The sequence below is a fragment of the Solanum stenotomum genome, chromosome 10, assembly GCF_019186545.1.
Source record: "Solanum stenotomum isolate F172 chromosome 10, ASM1918654v1, whole genome shotgun sequence".
Taxonomy (NCBI): domain Eukaryota; kingdom Viridiplantae; phylum Streptophyta; class Magnoliopsida; order Solanales; family Solanaceae; genus Solanum; species Solanum stenotomum.
The window spans coordinates 38382153-38395885 of NC_064291.1; the positions used below are offsets into that span (position 1 = coordinate 38382153).

Sequence of the window (13733 nt, forward strand, 5' to 3'; positions counted from 1 at the left end):
ACCTATTAATCTTTTACTGTAATACAAGGTCTCCACACCCTCCTATTAAAGGTAATTTTCTCAGTAATCTGAAGCTAGAGTCATTTTCAGTCGAAACCAAATCCTCTTAATGAACTACGTGTTGACCTGGAAATTGGTATTTTCATTTTCCAATTTCACACTCTACTGTCATTTCTCTTTGATTATATATATATATAAATTGGCATTTTCATTGTCCAATTTCCCACTTCCTTACAATCTACATAACTAGCAAAAAGTTAAATGATGCATTTCACTCAATCTACAAGCAGTGAACAAATTCAAGAGTACACTAGAAAAACAACATTTTCTATTCTAACAACATCCTCAAACTTGTACTTTACTCTATATGATCATTTTACAACAACTCAGTTTACTTCGGCATCTCCAATATTACACAGTGGAAATTATTAGACCATCATCACTACTATCATCTATTACCTTATTGGAATTAATACGTTTGTAACTAGCAATGTATTTTTCGCTGTTGTTTCCGCTAAGGAGAGGAGCAACATCATACTCTGTATCTGGTGATTTTCCTCCAGAATACCTAAAGGACTTGCATCGATGAAGTATCTGCAGAATCTCTTTCATGGAAGGCCTGCTTGCAGGTAAGTTGCTCGTGCATATAAGCCCGAGTCTGAACACAGTCTTCATTTCTTCCAAGTAACATGTTTCTTTGATATCTGTATCTAACATATTATCGATGGCAGTGTTCCCTTCTCCGTGCTGCTTCCATGCCCATTCTGCCAGGCTTGTATGCTCGTCCCCAAAATTTGGTTGTCTTCCTGTCACTAGCTCCAATAGCACCACCCCGAAGCTATAGATATCAATCTTCTCGTTCACTTTCGTTGTATAAACATACTCTGCAACCAAACAGTAGATTATTAGTTAGTCATTCTTTTGATAATGTTTTAACGAAATTGAGGTAATACGAAGTTCAAGCTTGGATTTTGCTTTTACCTGGAGCTATGTAACCAAAGGAACCTGCAACAGCAGACATGGTGTTAAGCTCTCCTTTCTTCTCTAAAATCTTGGCTAACCCAAAATCAGCTATTTTGGCTGTGAAATCAGAATCCAACAAGATATTGCTTGATTTTACATCGCGATGAATGATCGGTGGAGTGCAGTCATGGTGCATATAACAAAGTCCTTGAGCAGCTCCAATGGCAACCTCCAATCTTTTTGGCCAATCCATGACTTTATTACTCAAGGAAACTCTCTTCCTCCCATGAAGCCATCCATCAAGACTGTGATTTACCATGTACTCGTAAACGAGCAACTTTGAATCCTCACTTGATATACAACACAATAATTTCACTATATTGGAATGTCTAATTGATCCCAATATCTGAACCTCAGCCAAGAATTCCCTCTCCAGAATGTAGTCTACTTTCCTATCACTCCAAATCCTCTTCACAGCAACATACTCATTTGGTCTGCCAACGGAAATTCTGTACACCTTACCCGATCCACCACTTCCAATCATGTTATTTTCCGTCAAACTTGACAAAATGTTCGCCTCTGTGAAATCCAACCTCTGGAATGAAGTCAACTTCCAGCTTGCAACATCGCGCTTATGCTTCTTCCTCCTGTAGTCTCTAACCATGAACAAGGTCGATATAACACTAAATAGGAAAACAGCGAATGCAAGGACTAGAATCAGGGCTAGGACTCTATGGGACAATCTTTTGGAATTGGAAACTTTCGCATTATTACAACTTGGAAGATATGGAAGTGAGTTGGTTGTACAAAGACTGGGATTGTTCAAGAAACTGTTTTCAAAGGCTAGGTTAGCAAATGCATCAGGGATATTCCCGGTAAGTTGATTTGACGATACGTTAAGGCTAGTGATCCTTTTTACACCTAGTTGAGGTGGAATTGGACCTGAAAATTGATTCTGAGACAAATCTAGAGCAACAAGATCAGGGATTAAACCTATAGATGCTGGAATCTTGCCAGAGAGTTTATTCCTGGCAAGATCCAATATTGCCAACGACTTCCAGGATATTATATCGGCTGGAAGTTCTCCAGATAACGAATTACCATCAAGCTCTAGCTGAGTTATCTGAGAAAGACTAGTCAATTCCACTGGAATCCGACCTGAAAATGAATTGTTACTTGCCAAAAGCACCACTAAACTCCTCCAAGAAGATATCCCCACAGGAATTTCACCAGAAAACTTGTTGTTACTAATCTCTAACCGCATAAAATTGAATGCAATTTTACTCGGTAGCTCCCCGGAAAATGAGTTATCACTCAACAACAAACTTGTCATGTTAACCAAAGTCCAAACCCCAGATGGAATCTCACCCGAAAACTGATTCTTGTAGAGCTGAATCGAACGTAGACTAGAACAAGTTCCGAGTGATTTTGGTATTTCACCAGACAAATTGTTAGCATAAGCTACAGCACCAAAAAGAGTTCCTCCAGCACACAAATGCTCTGGCAAGTTTCCAGTGAAGGAATTCAGCGAAACTTCAAAAGATTCGAGTTTCGAATGAAGTCCCATTTCAGATGGTAAGCTCCCATTCAGTTTATTCCTAAACACTTTGAATACCTTCAAAGATGGAATCTTGGCTATGCTCTCTGGAATTGCTCCATACAATTGGTTATCAAACAGATTCATAATTTCCAAATGTTTAAACCCTCCAAAACTTTCTGGGATTGTTCCAGTTAAATAGTTGTTGGAAACATCAAGTTCCATCAACTTTGATGAATCAAAAGTTTCAGGGATTCGACCCGAAAGACGATTACCGTGCAAGTACATCATCGTCAAATTCTTCAACAGAAACAACCCAGAAGGGATTTTTCCTTCCAGATTGTTGTAAGCAAAATCAATAAGCTCAAGATTCTGAAAATCCCCGAAACTTTCAGGGATTTCACCGATCAATTTCGTATCTCTCATCCAAATATACCTTATCTTCTTCAGCTTCCCAAACTCCGGCGGTAGTGCCATCGGAGAAAACCCATTAAACTCCAACCCCAAACTTTCAAGATTGGTTAAGTTCCCGATTTCCGCCGGGAAACTCCCATCAAACAAGTTCAAATTCATACACAAGGTCTCCAGCTCCGTCAAATTCCCGACTGACGGCGGGATATCTCCGGTGAAATTATTACCACCCAAATTAAGATACTTGAGTTTCCCAAGCCTGTCAATATCCTCCGGGATGGAACCCACAAAGTAATTCTGAGAAAGATCCAAATGCTGCAAATTGGAACATTTGTAAAGAAAAGTTGGGAACTTTCCGGGAAGATAATTCAACCGGAGATTAAGAAAAGTAAGATTTTGAAGTTCACAAATAGAACTTGGAATTTCAACAGTGATATTTTTTTCTTGAAGTATTATTCCGGTAACCTTCCCATCATCACACTCAATCTCCGGCCAGCTACAAGGAGAAGAAGTAGAGTTCCATGAGTCAAGTGCTACTGGGTTTCCCCATTGACGCTTAATCTTCAGTAGAGTGTCACGTTCAGTAGTGGCCGGAGATTGTGAAGTTACGAAAATGGGTATGAAGTTTAGTAGAAGAATGAGATAAAGGGACCGTTTTCCGGTCGGAAAATGGGAAAACTCCATGAAAAAAAAAAGGTGGGGTTAGAATTATGAGTTGATTTTGGTCAACATTGGAGGTGTGAAGAAAATGCCAAATTGATAAAAATGAATATATAGAGATAAAATTTTCTTAGTATAAGATCAAAAAGTATGATGATTAAAATAAGTAAGTGGGTTAGTAAAATACTGATTCTGTTGAAGCTTCCACTGAGCTGCCTAACACTAAAAAAAGCTTCGAGATTTGGGCCCCTTTTCTTTGACCATTGAAATATTTTTAGCTCAACACATTGCCCGTTAGCCGTCAAACAGTTCACCAAGTATATGTTTGGAGTTGCACTAGTTTTTCTCCTTTTTCTCACCTCCGACCCAATATTAGGGCCACGTATCAATCAGTTTAGTTTGATTTTAAAATTTATTCATTTGGTATATTTATCAATTATAGATAAGTTAAATTGTTATAGAATTATTAAAATATAACTTTATTGATTTGATTATTAATTTTGATTTAATTTTGAACTGTTCTACCTAACACTATATTTTACGTCAAAATTTATTTTAGTGTGAAATTTAGTTTTTAAAACTCCTATCTAACACTATATTTTACATTTCATAATTTTAAAATTGAAGGTGGATAATGCTTGTCATATGAGAAATTGCTATAAAAAATTTAAGTTTTCTCTAATTGGGGAAAATAACTTTCCTACGGAAAGTAGATAAAATACTTTTCTAAAGGCGTAATACATAAATATGTCATTTAGCTTGGCTTTAACTGATATCTATATCCTCTAACTTTGAGAGTGAATAAGTAAACATTTAAACTTATATAAAATTGAATAAATAGATAAATTTGTCCTACGTGCTAGTTTTGTATCTTATGTGGCTTCCTGCGTGTATTATGCCACATAAGACGTGTGTGTTTATTTGTTCAATTTTATAGAAGTTTAAGTGTTTAGTTGTGCACACCCAAAGTAGGAGGGCATAAATATTAGCTAAAATCAAGTTAAGGGGTATATTTATGTAATATGCCTTTCCTAAATCCTCTTTCAACCTTACCCCGCCACCTAACCCACTCAAACGCCCTAGATCAGTAGCTCTCAACCTACCACCTCACCCCGATCAATTGACTAGAGACTTGACTCAGGATCGTGCGATCTGAGATCCACCCCGCCAAGAGACTCGACACTATCTCAATACTAACTTGAGATTTGACGTCCGGCTCGAGATCCTCCTCAACCTAGGACCAACCCTGACCTTGAATCGTAATTTAATCAATGAACCAAATGTTCTTTGATATGCATTGCTTGAGTCGAGGATCTTTATGAAACCATATTTTTGTATCTATGAAGTAGGGGTAAGACTTACGTACACTTTATCCTGGTCAAAAGCTCACATATGAAATTATACTAGGTATACTATTGTTATTTTATTTAATTAAGTAAATCTTTTAAAAGAGAGAGAAATAATATTGTACACAAGTACTCTTAAGGTTAGAAGTATAAATATTTTTTTAAGGAGGAAAAAATCTTAAAAGACAGATAATATGAATCAAATATAATAGTAACTACTTTTTTTGTTCTAATTAATTTGGAAATTTTTATTTATGAAGGTCATATCGATTTAAAGGAAAATTAAATTAAATATATTAATTTGTGTTTTATACTTAAAATTTAGATGTTAGGAAATTTCTAATATATAAGCGGCTACGGAAGCCGGTCATGGACGAAATGCCTGCTTCCCGCCAAGGTCATTTATGGTATTTTACATTTTCTGTGCTTTAAAATGATTGTACCATATTGCTTCAAAAGTGTACTCTTTTTTGTCCGACCATTACACGTGTTTCCTTTTGACCTCTTTTGCTGCTGACTCTTTTGGCTTTTATGGGCATTTGCTTAACTTTGCTTTTAATGCTTGTGAGTTGTGGGTCTCCCATTACTTCTACTCCTATTTCATTCTATTTCTCTTTACACAATCCACAACTTCTTAAATAGTACTCCCTCCGTCCCTATTTACTTGTCCATATTTCCTTTTTTAGTTGTTCCTATTTAGTTGTCCATTTTGACAAATCAAGAAAGAACAACAATTTTTTTCCTATTATACCCTTATTTACACTTCTTGAAAATTGTAAAAGTGTATGTTGTTTCCCTCCAATTTATTTCACTTGAATTCAAATAAGTGGTTGTAATTTTGAAGTGAAAAGTTGTCATAAGGGTAAAATTGTAACTTCACTGTGCTAATCATTGTTGCCTTAATCTGTGTGTCATTTCTAAAGTGGACAGCTAAAAAGGGACGGAGGGAGTAGTATCAATTATAATAATCTATAAAACATTATAATAAACTCAGATATTATATTTCATTTTATTTTGATTTTTTTCGCATGAAATTTTACAAAATCAAGAATATTTTACAGTGTGATTTTAAATTAAAAACATGTTAATTATATCAAAATATTTTTTAATATTTTGGTCTTAAATATGTAATTTTTGTGCTTTTTTCCATTTTAATTATCTTTTGAAAAATAATTTTAAAAAATTCTATAGATCACGATAACTAATATTTTTTTTCAATATTTAAATTTTAAAAGATACATAAAAATATATTTAATTGATTCTCAAAATTTGTTCGGTGCCACATAAATTGGAACAAAATAAGTACTAACAAATATTATTTGAAAATGACATAAAAAATACTATAAATCACAATAATTAACAACTTGAAATATTTGAAAAAAGATATAAAAAATTTCTGATTTTTAATATTCTATTTGCGCCACATAATTGGGACATGGAGAATAATATATATTATTTTAAAATTATGTAAAAATTTACTATGATTCATAATAATTAATAACTTGGGTTATTTAAAAAACATAATTTTTTAAATAATTCTTCAAATTTCAAATGTGTCACATAAATTAAAACTGAAAGAGTAACATACATTGAGCCCATGCTGGCACTGACTCCAATGTCTAGTTACACAGTGTGTAAATTTTATGTATGTCATATATTATAGTAATATTTTCAAGCTATAGCAGTAGATTTAGACTTTCAAGTTATAACATTAAAAATTTCAGGTTCTAACAAATAATTTTTTTTAAAAAAAATTGTTTTCAATAATTGAAAAAAGTTGTTTAAATAAAATAAAGAGATAAAAGAAAAATGAAAAAAACATTTTTTTAATGAAAACATGTAATAAACTGAAATTGTGGTGTTAATTTAATTTGAATTTATTGTAGATAATTAATAAATAGCACGAATTAAGGAATTTAAACTAATTAAGATTATTTAGTATCCTTAATTCACTCAAATCAATTAAAATCAAATAAAAATTCAGATTTTATCTTCTTTTTTTTTCAACGTTTCTCTCTCTTCAATTTGCAACAAAAAAATTTCAACGTTTCTCTCTTCAATTTTCAACAAAAAAAAAATCCCACATTCGAGTAATTGAAGTTTTTTTCATCTTTGAAAATTCTTGATTTTGTTGTGATGGCCAACTACGTATCAATTTTAATCAAACATCGTGAAAGATCCTTCGGGTTAATATTTGTTATTGTTTAATGTTTGTTTTAGAATGATAGCGAAATGAAACAAAAATGATCAAACTGTCGATTAATTGAAGGTGGAGGCATATTTTGTTAACTGTTGATATCATATTATGTTTACTGTTGTGAAATGTAAAAAATTTAATGTTTTTTTTGTTTATTTGTTTATTTTGTNAACAAAAAAATTTCAACGTTTCTCTCTTCAATTTTCAACAAAAAAAAAATCCCACATTCGAGTAATTGAAGTTTTTTTCATCTTTGAAAATTCTTGATTTTGTTGTGATGGACAACTACGTATCAATTTTAATCAAACATCGTGAAAGATCCTTTGGGTTAATATTTGTTATTGTTTAATGTTTGTTTTAGAATGATAGCGAAATGAAACAAAAATGATCAAACTGTCGATTAATTGAAGGTGGAGGCATATTTTGTTAACTGTTGATATCATATTATGTTTACTGTTGTGAAATGTAAAAAATTTAATGTTTTTTTTGTTTATTTTGTATACAATTGTTGTTTTGTGAAATTATAAATTTAATGTGATTTTATGAATAAATTTGATAGAATAAATTAAATAAAATTTGTATGAAAGTGTGCTAATTATTCTGTAAAAATAATTTAATTATAATGTTGACGAATTTATGAAATTTTATTTTATTTGATAATGAATTTGATAGTATAAGTCGAATGAATTATGTATGAAAAGTGTGTTAAGAAATATGTAAAAAAAAAATTGGAATTTTTGACGAAGTGTATTACAAGTGTTTTAAATTGGTATTAAATGTGAAATTGTTGAGTTTATATTAGTTTTGTTATTTCTGTATAAAGTTGAGTGACAATAATTAAATATTTGAGACGAGAAATGTATATAGTTTGAATGAATAATCGTTTTTTATGAAATGTGTATTAAATCAGTATGAAAATGTATAAATTTGGTATGAATGATGATTGTTGTATGAAATGTGTATTAAGTGAGTATTAAATGTGAAATATTATGTTTTGTATGAAATTTGTTTTGTAATGTACTGTCTGAATGATATTTGTATGAAAAATAATGACGAGTGTGTATAATTTTGTTGTTATTATAATTATTTTTATGGATAAAATTTGTATTGTCTTTGGAATGAAAAGTTAATATTATTTAGCATATTTCTAATTGATTTGTATAATGTTAGACTAATTGTTATTGTTTTTAATGAAACAGAGAATTATGTTGATTTTCAAATGAAATGAATTATATATGAAAGAGGGTTGCTGATGTGAAATTCAAAAGGTCCAAAGTTACTTGCAGTAGATGTTGTCAAGTTGGCCACAACGTGAAGCATGTTCAAATTATCCTGTGCAAAACTAATGATTGTTTATTTTTTTAGACTATATATAATTTTTATTTTATTTTGTCATTTAGATTAATGTTTTGTTTTGATATAAAACATAATTAGTTTGAAGTGCATTATAAACTTAGTGTTTAATATACCGTTCATTCTTTATACACGGTTCATTCATTAATCATACAGATTGCATACTGTTAAAAATAAAATTTATTCCAGCTTAATACATAAGGTAGTGTAAATATTAGTGATAATTATAAAAGGTAATTATGGTATCCTGAGTATTTAATTTAATGTAAGTTTACATGAATATTAATTTGGTTTTTAACTGGTGTCCTACTATAAATAAATTTAAAACAAATTGCAGTTAGTGTTTCATTCCCACACTAACTTCAGTTAGTGTCATACACATATTAATCAAAATTTCATACACGTTTTGTCCAAAATGTATAAAAATTGATAAATTCATATAATCACACAATTTATACCATTTGTATATCAATATTATATCACAATTCATACAATATTCAACAATAAAATATTAAACTCATAGGCATGTACGTATTAATCAGATTTCATACACGTTTTATCCAAAAACAAGTTTAGAATATAAAGTAAGTATAATGTGATTTTTTTTAGAAAAAATCAGTAGTTTGACAAATCATACCATTTGCATATCAATTTAATAATTTATACCATAAACACAGTTAATAGACAATCATACCAATGTTAAAACGCAATTCATACCATTTGTATTTGTCCAAAAGTTAAAAAAAATAAACTTTTGTTGTTCTTCTTATTGATGGTTTTGAAGATGCTCCAACTTTTACATTTGTTTTTTTTTTCCTTTTTTTCTTTTTGATTTCAGTAACAAAATCAAAATCGGAATCAGAAGGGAGTTTCAACAATTTTCCCCTTCCTCTTCTTTCCCTTTTGATTTGCAGGGGTGACCTTTTTTTTCTTAATTTTTTCTCTCTTTGTCGCTCCTTCAACTTAGATGAACCATCCGTCGCCGGATTTTCAACAATTTTAGGTGAGGGAGGNGGGGGGTGAGTTAATATATTAAAATTTGAAACATGAACATCATCATTAGATGTTCCTTCACCCAATCTGGGACTCTTTCGAGGCGTTTGGAAACACACTGATATTTTTAAAATAGTATCTTGAAATTGTAATAGGCAATCAGTAATTCATATGTAAACGGTATCTGCCTAAAAGAAAACATATGATATTATATATCATCAAATACTTAAACACAAAAAAATTATCCAAAAGTTAAAAAAATAACTTTTTGTTGTTCTTTTTGTTGATGGTTCTGAAGATGCTCCAACTTCTACATTTGTTTTTTTATTCTTTTTTTTCTTTTTGATTTCAGTAACAAAATCAAAATCGGAATCAGAAGGGGGTTTCAACAATTTCCCCCTTCCTCTTCTTCCCCTTTTGATTTGCAGGGGTGACCTTGTTTTTTCTTCATTTTTTCTCTCTTTGTCGTTCCTTCAACTTAGATGAACCATCCGTCGCCGGATTTTGAATATTCACCGGATTTTCAACAATTTTAGGCGGGAGAGGGGGGGGGGGGGTTGAGTTAATATATTAAATTTGAAACATGAACATCATCATTAGATGTTCCTTCACCAATCTGGGACTCTTTCGAGGCGTTTGGATTTCTTAGACATAATTTTGTTAGAAAAAAAATTGGACGAAAGATTGAAGGTTGGTGTAGTTGGCTGGTGAGAAAAATGGGAGAGAAGAAGGTGAAAGTGGGGTGATAGCGTGTATAGTTGGGTATGTGTGGGGGAAGGGTGGTGGGATTGACTAATGGGAGGTTATGAGTATAACATTAAATAAGGATGTGTAATCAATGTAAAATTCCTATAATTGTGTAAGAGATAATTATGGGGTATTCTTTATTTACATAATTTAATAATAATATAAAATTATAAAAAATTACTTATTTAATAAAGTAAAATTTAATAAATTTATAAATAATTAGTAATATGTTATAACCTGTAATTAAACTGTTATAAGCAATAATTTTTTAAAAAGTAGATTTAAAACCTATAATATTGACTTTTAAATGTGTATATGAGATGATTTTTCCTTACACAATAAGCTCTATATTTGAAAAAAAACATAATTCTAATATAGAAAAGGGAGGTAATATTAGTTGCAGTGTCTAAAGTCTTAAATATAGTATAAAATAAAATTATGATTAATGATAACAGGGAGCTAGGGACATATATCTATCTATTCGAGAGGTTTTTATAATTTGTGGAAATGACGAAGACGTATGTTTCACTATTAGTCAAAGTTTGTTTCATTTAACTTTCTAAAAGCAAAAGATTAAATATTTTGAGATAGTGAAAGAATCATTTTTAATCCAAAACAAATTAATAAAAAAGCCCTCTCTATTAATAATAATAAAACTATGCAAAGTCATTACACAAATTTATAAAAACACTTTACTAAGGACCCGTTTGGCTCCAAGAATACTTGAAAAAAACTTGAGAAGTGTTTGGTCATATAACTTATTTGCCAAGTATTCCAAGTTCTCAAATACTAAAAAAAACTAGTATTTGGGCCAAGTTCTAATATTTGGGAATTTTCAAAAATTACCCCAATCTTTTATATTTTATAAAAAATACTCATTATTTATTAATTCCAACTAATATTTGTTACTATTTCTTCAAAAAAAGTTTGAGTTCTAATTTGACTGATAAAATTGAGAAAAAAAAACAATTTGTGTTTAATGTGTTATAATTATAACTGAATCAATGACAAGTTTGAATATGTGATTAATTTATTGTCTTGCCTATATTGTTATTGTTGATTGCAATCAATTATATTATAAGGTTATTTTTTAACGGATCGTATTCATTGTAAAATGATAATATAAATTTATGGGTGTTTTAAATAATATTTAGAACTTATGGGTATAAATCATATTTTTTGAAATAGTTTTGAGAAAATTTGGGGCCAAACACATGGTGAAACTTCACCCAATTATGATTTGCCAAGAATATTTGAGAACTTGGGGCCAAACGCTAGCTAAAAGTAGCGATTATTTGAAGTATATATATGTATTTTGATGAATTTGGAGGGAAATTGCCATTAATCCTTAAAAAAATATACGAGCAATATCTCTTTAAAGACAGTAATATCGCTTCAAAGCAAGTTTCTTCTTCAATTTGATTTTTCTATTTTTTCTAACACATGATACTAAGGTAAATTGCTCAACCGTTCAACAACAATCTTGAGTTGTGTTTGAAAATGAAAAAATTACATGAAGACACTTTTTTTTCTTATAAACCTTATACGATGCGAATTCAAATTAACTCAATAAGTAAATTTTGAATATCGAGTATTTATATTTAATTTTGATTTCCTAATAATTATACCAAAAAAATATTTCTTAAAAATTAAGATTGATGGAAAGAGAGAGGTTGGGTAGTTAGTACTTGTTCAAATTTGGTTTTGCTAGGCAATATAGTCCAAAAGTAATTTTTATTAATCACACATCAAAATGTCCAAGAGGATGGCCGTGAGATTAGCTTCTAGAGAGGGGTTCTCTAGTCTACAACAACTAATGGTAATATTTGTCCTAAAAAAGGAAATTTTATTTTAGTAGTTCTTATAGGAATATGACTGTTTAACTAACCTAACAACTATATATGACAAGAGGTCTAATTAAATTAATCATGTGATTAAGCAAGAGATTGTCAAGAATGTGCTGAATTTATATATGTTTATAGATATTTTAGTTATGTGAAGTTGTAAATAATAATCAAACATTATTAACTATAATTGGCTCTAACAAAAAAACAACAACTATAATTGGCTATTAAAAGCTACCTAACATGAAATTAACTATGTTAATTTTAATATATCAATAATTTCCTTCCTAATCTGTAACCAAAGTAACCCCCCTTGGGGGACGTTTGGTAGCAGAGGTATAAACAAATTAATAATATAAAGATTAGTTATAAGTGAACTTATGTATTATTTTATGCATATATTAACTATGTAAAGATTAGCTATTCATGTATTAATTATTTCAACTATTATCCTACATAAAATAATGTATAGATTCATGCATAACTTATACATGTATTAGTTATGTGTGTTTTTAAATTGTAAATCAAATATTATATTAATTTTATACCTGGAATAATTTACTTCCTAAGCTATCAAACATAATATTACTCATACAAAATTTAATACTGACATAACTTATGTCTAAACTAGCTACTAAACGATCTCTTAACCTATATATATATAAATAGAAATGTTAAAATAATTGGGAAATAATAATTGTAAAAGAGTTGGCATTTTCTTTGTTTTGCTCCTTAATCTTCTCATGAGGATCATGTCATGTGGACCCTTATCAGACTTACTTTTAAGATATGGTCGCAGTCGTGCAAAATCACAACTCTTAAAAACGTTGAACTTTAAACTCACTCTTTACAACAAAAAAAATAAATGCAAAAAAAAAAAAAAACTCAATATTTATTGATAGACCCCTCAAGTACAAAAATGTGCCTCAAATAATAAATAAGGGGAAAACTAAAATAAAATAAAACCTAGAGTGTGTTTGGTATGGAAGGAAATTTATTCCTCAAATAAGTGATTTTTTTTATAAGTAAAAAATATTATCTTAAATATATTTATATAAAACTTAGGCAAGCACGATAAGGTTGGAGTAGAACTCTTGTTTTCTAAAATAAAATTGTTCTCAAAAAATTTGATCAATCAAACATTGTAAAATATTTTTTGCTGTATTAAATAGACCTTTAGAATGAGTTTCATTTCCGAATGCAAATTAGGATTTTCAATAAGGGTGTGTTTAGTATGGAGGAAAATATTTTTTTGACCTTTTTTCATATTTGTTTGACTAAAATATTTTTAAAAATATTTTCTCGAAGAAAGCAAGTTTTTCAAAAAATAGAAAAATGACTTCACTAATAAAAATAGAGAAAATAAATTTTATAAGTGATATTTCAAGTTCAATATCTTTCCTTTCCACCTGCTCGACGCCTCCAACCCCCAACCCTGCCATACCCCACTCTATCCTATTTTGTTTTGTCAAATAAGGTATAAATATTTTGGAGATAATATTTTTTTACTTATCAAATATAAATTAAATAAAATCCAAATATTTTTCAATCAATTATGTATATATGTTCATGGCGAAATTCACCTTAATTAATGGCTATTAGTTTTCCTCTTGTTGTTCTATTCTATATTCAGACTTTTTTCCTTGTCAAAATAAATAAGATAAAATATTTCAAAACGTTTT

At 30.0% G+C, this 13733-nt stretch overlaps 1 protein-coding gene across 1 annotated transcript; it reads right to left on the bottom strand.

Annotated features, from left to right (window-relative positions):
- Positions 1 to 210: 210 nt before the first annotated feature.
- Positions 211 to 3626, bottom strand: LOC125841703 (receptor-like protein kinase HSL1). The gene is made up of 2 exons (XM_049520867.1): positions 982 to 3626; positions 211 to 884 (listed from the first exon to the last, which is right to left on the bottom strand). Exons 1-2 carry the CDS (start codon positions 3593 to 3595, stop codon positions 412 to 414), a joined length of 3087 nt encoding a protein of 1028 aa, XP_049376824.1. The 5' UTR covers positions 3596 to 3626; the 3' UTR covers positions 211 to 411.
- Positions 3627 to 13733: the final 10107 nt, after the last annotated feature.

Coding starts and splice junctions, on each gene's coding strand:
- LOC125841703 (XM_049520867.1), bottom strand. CDS start 3,595: ATGGAGTTTTCCCATTTTCCGACCGGAAAACGGTCCCTTTATCTCATT. Junction 885..981: donor CTTTGGTTACATAGCTCCAG/GTAAAAGCAAAA, acceptor GTTTGGTTGCAG/AGTATGTTTATACAACGAAA.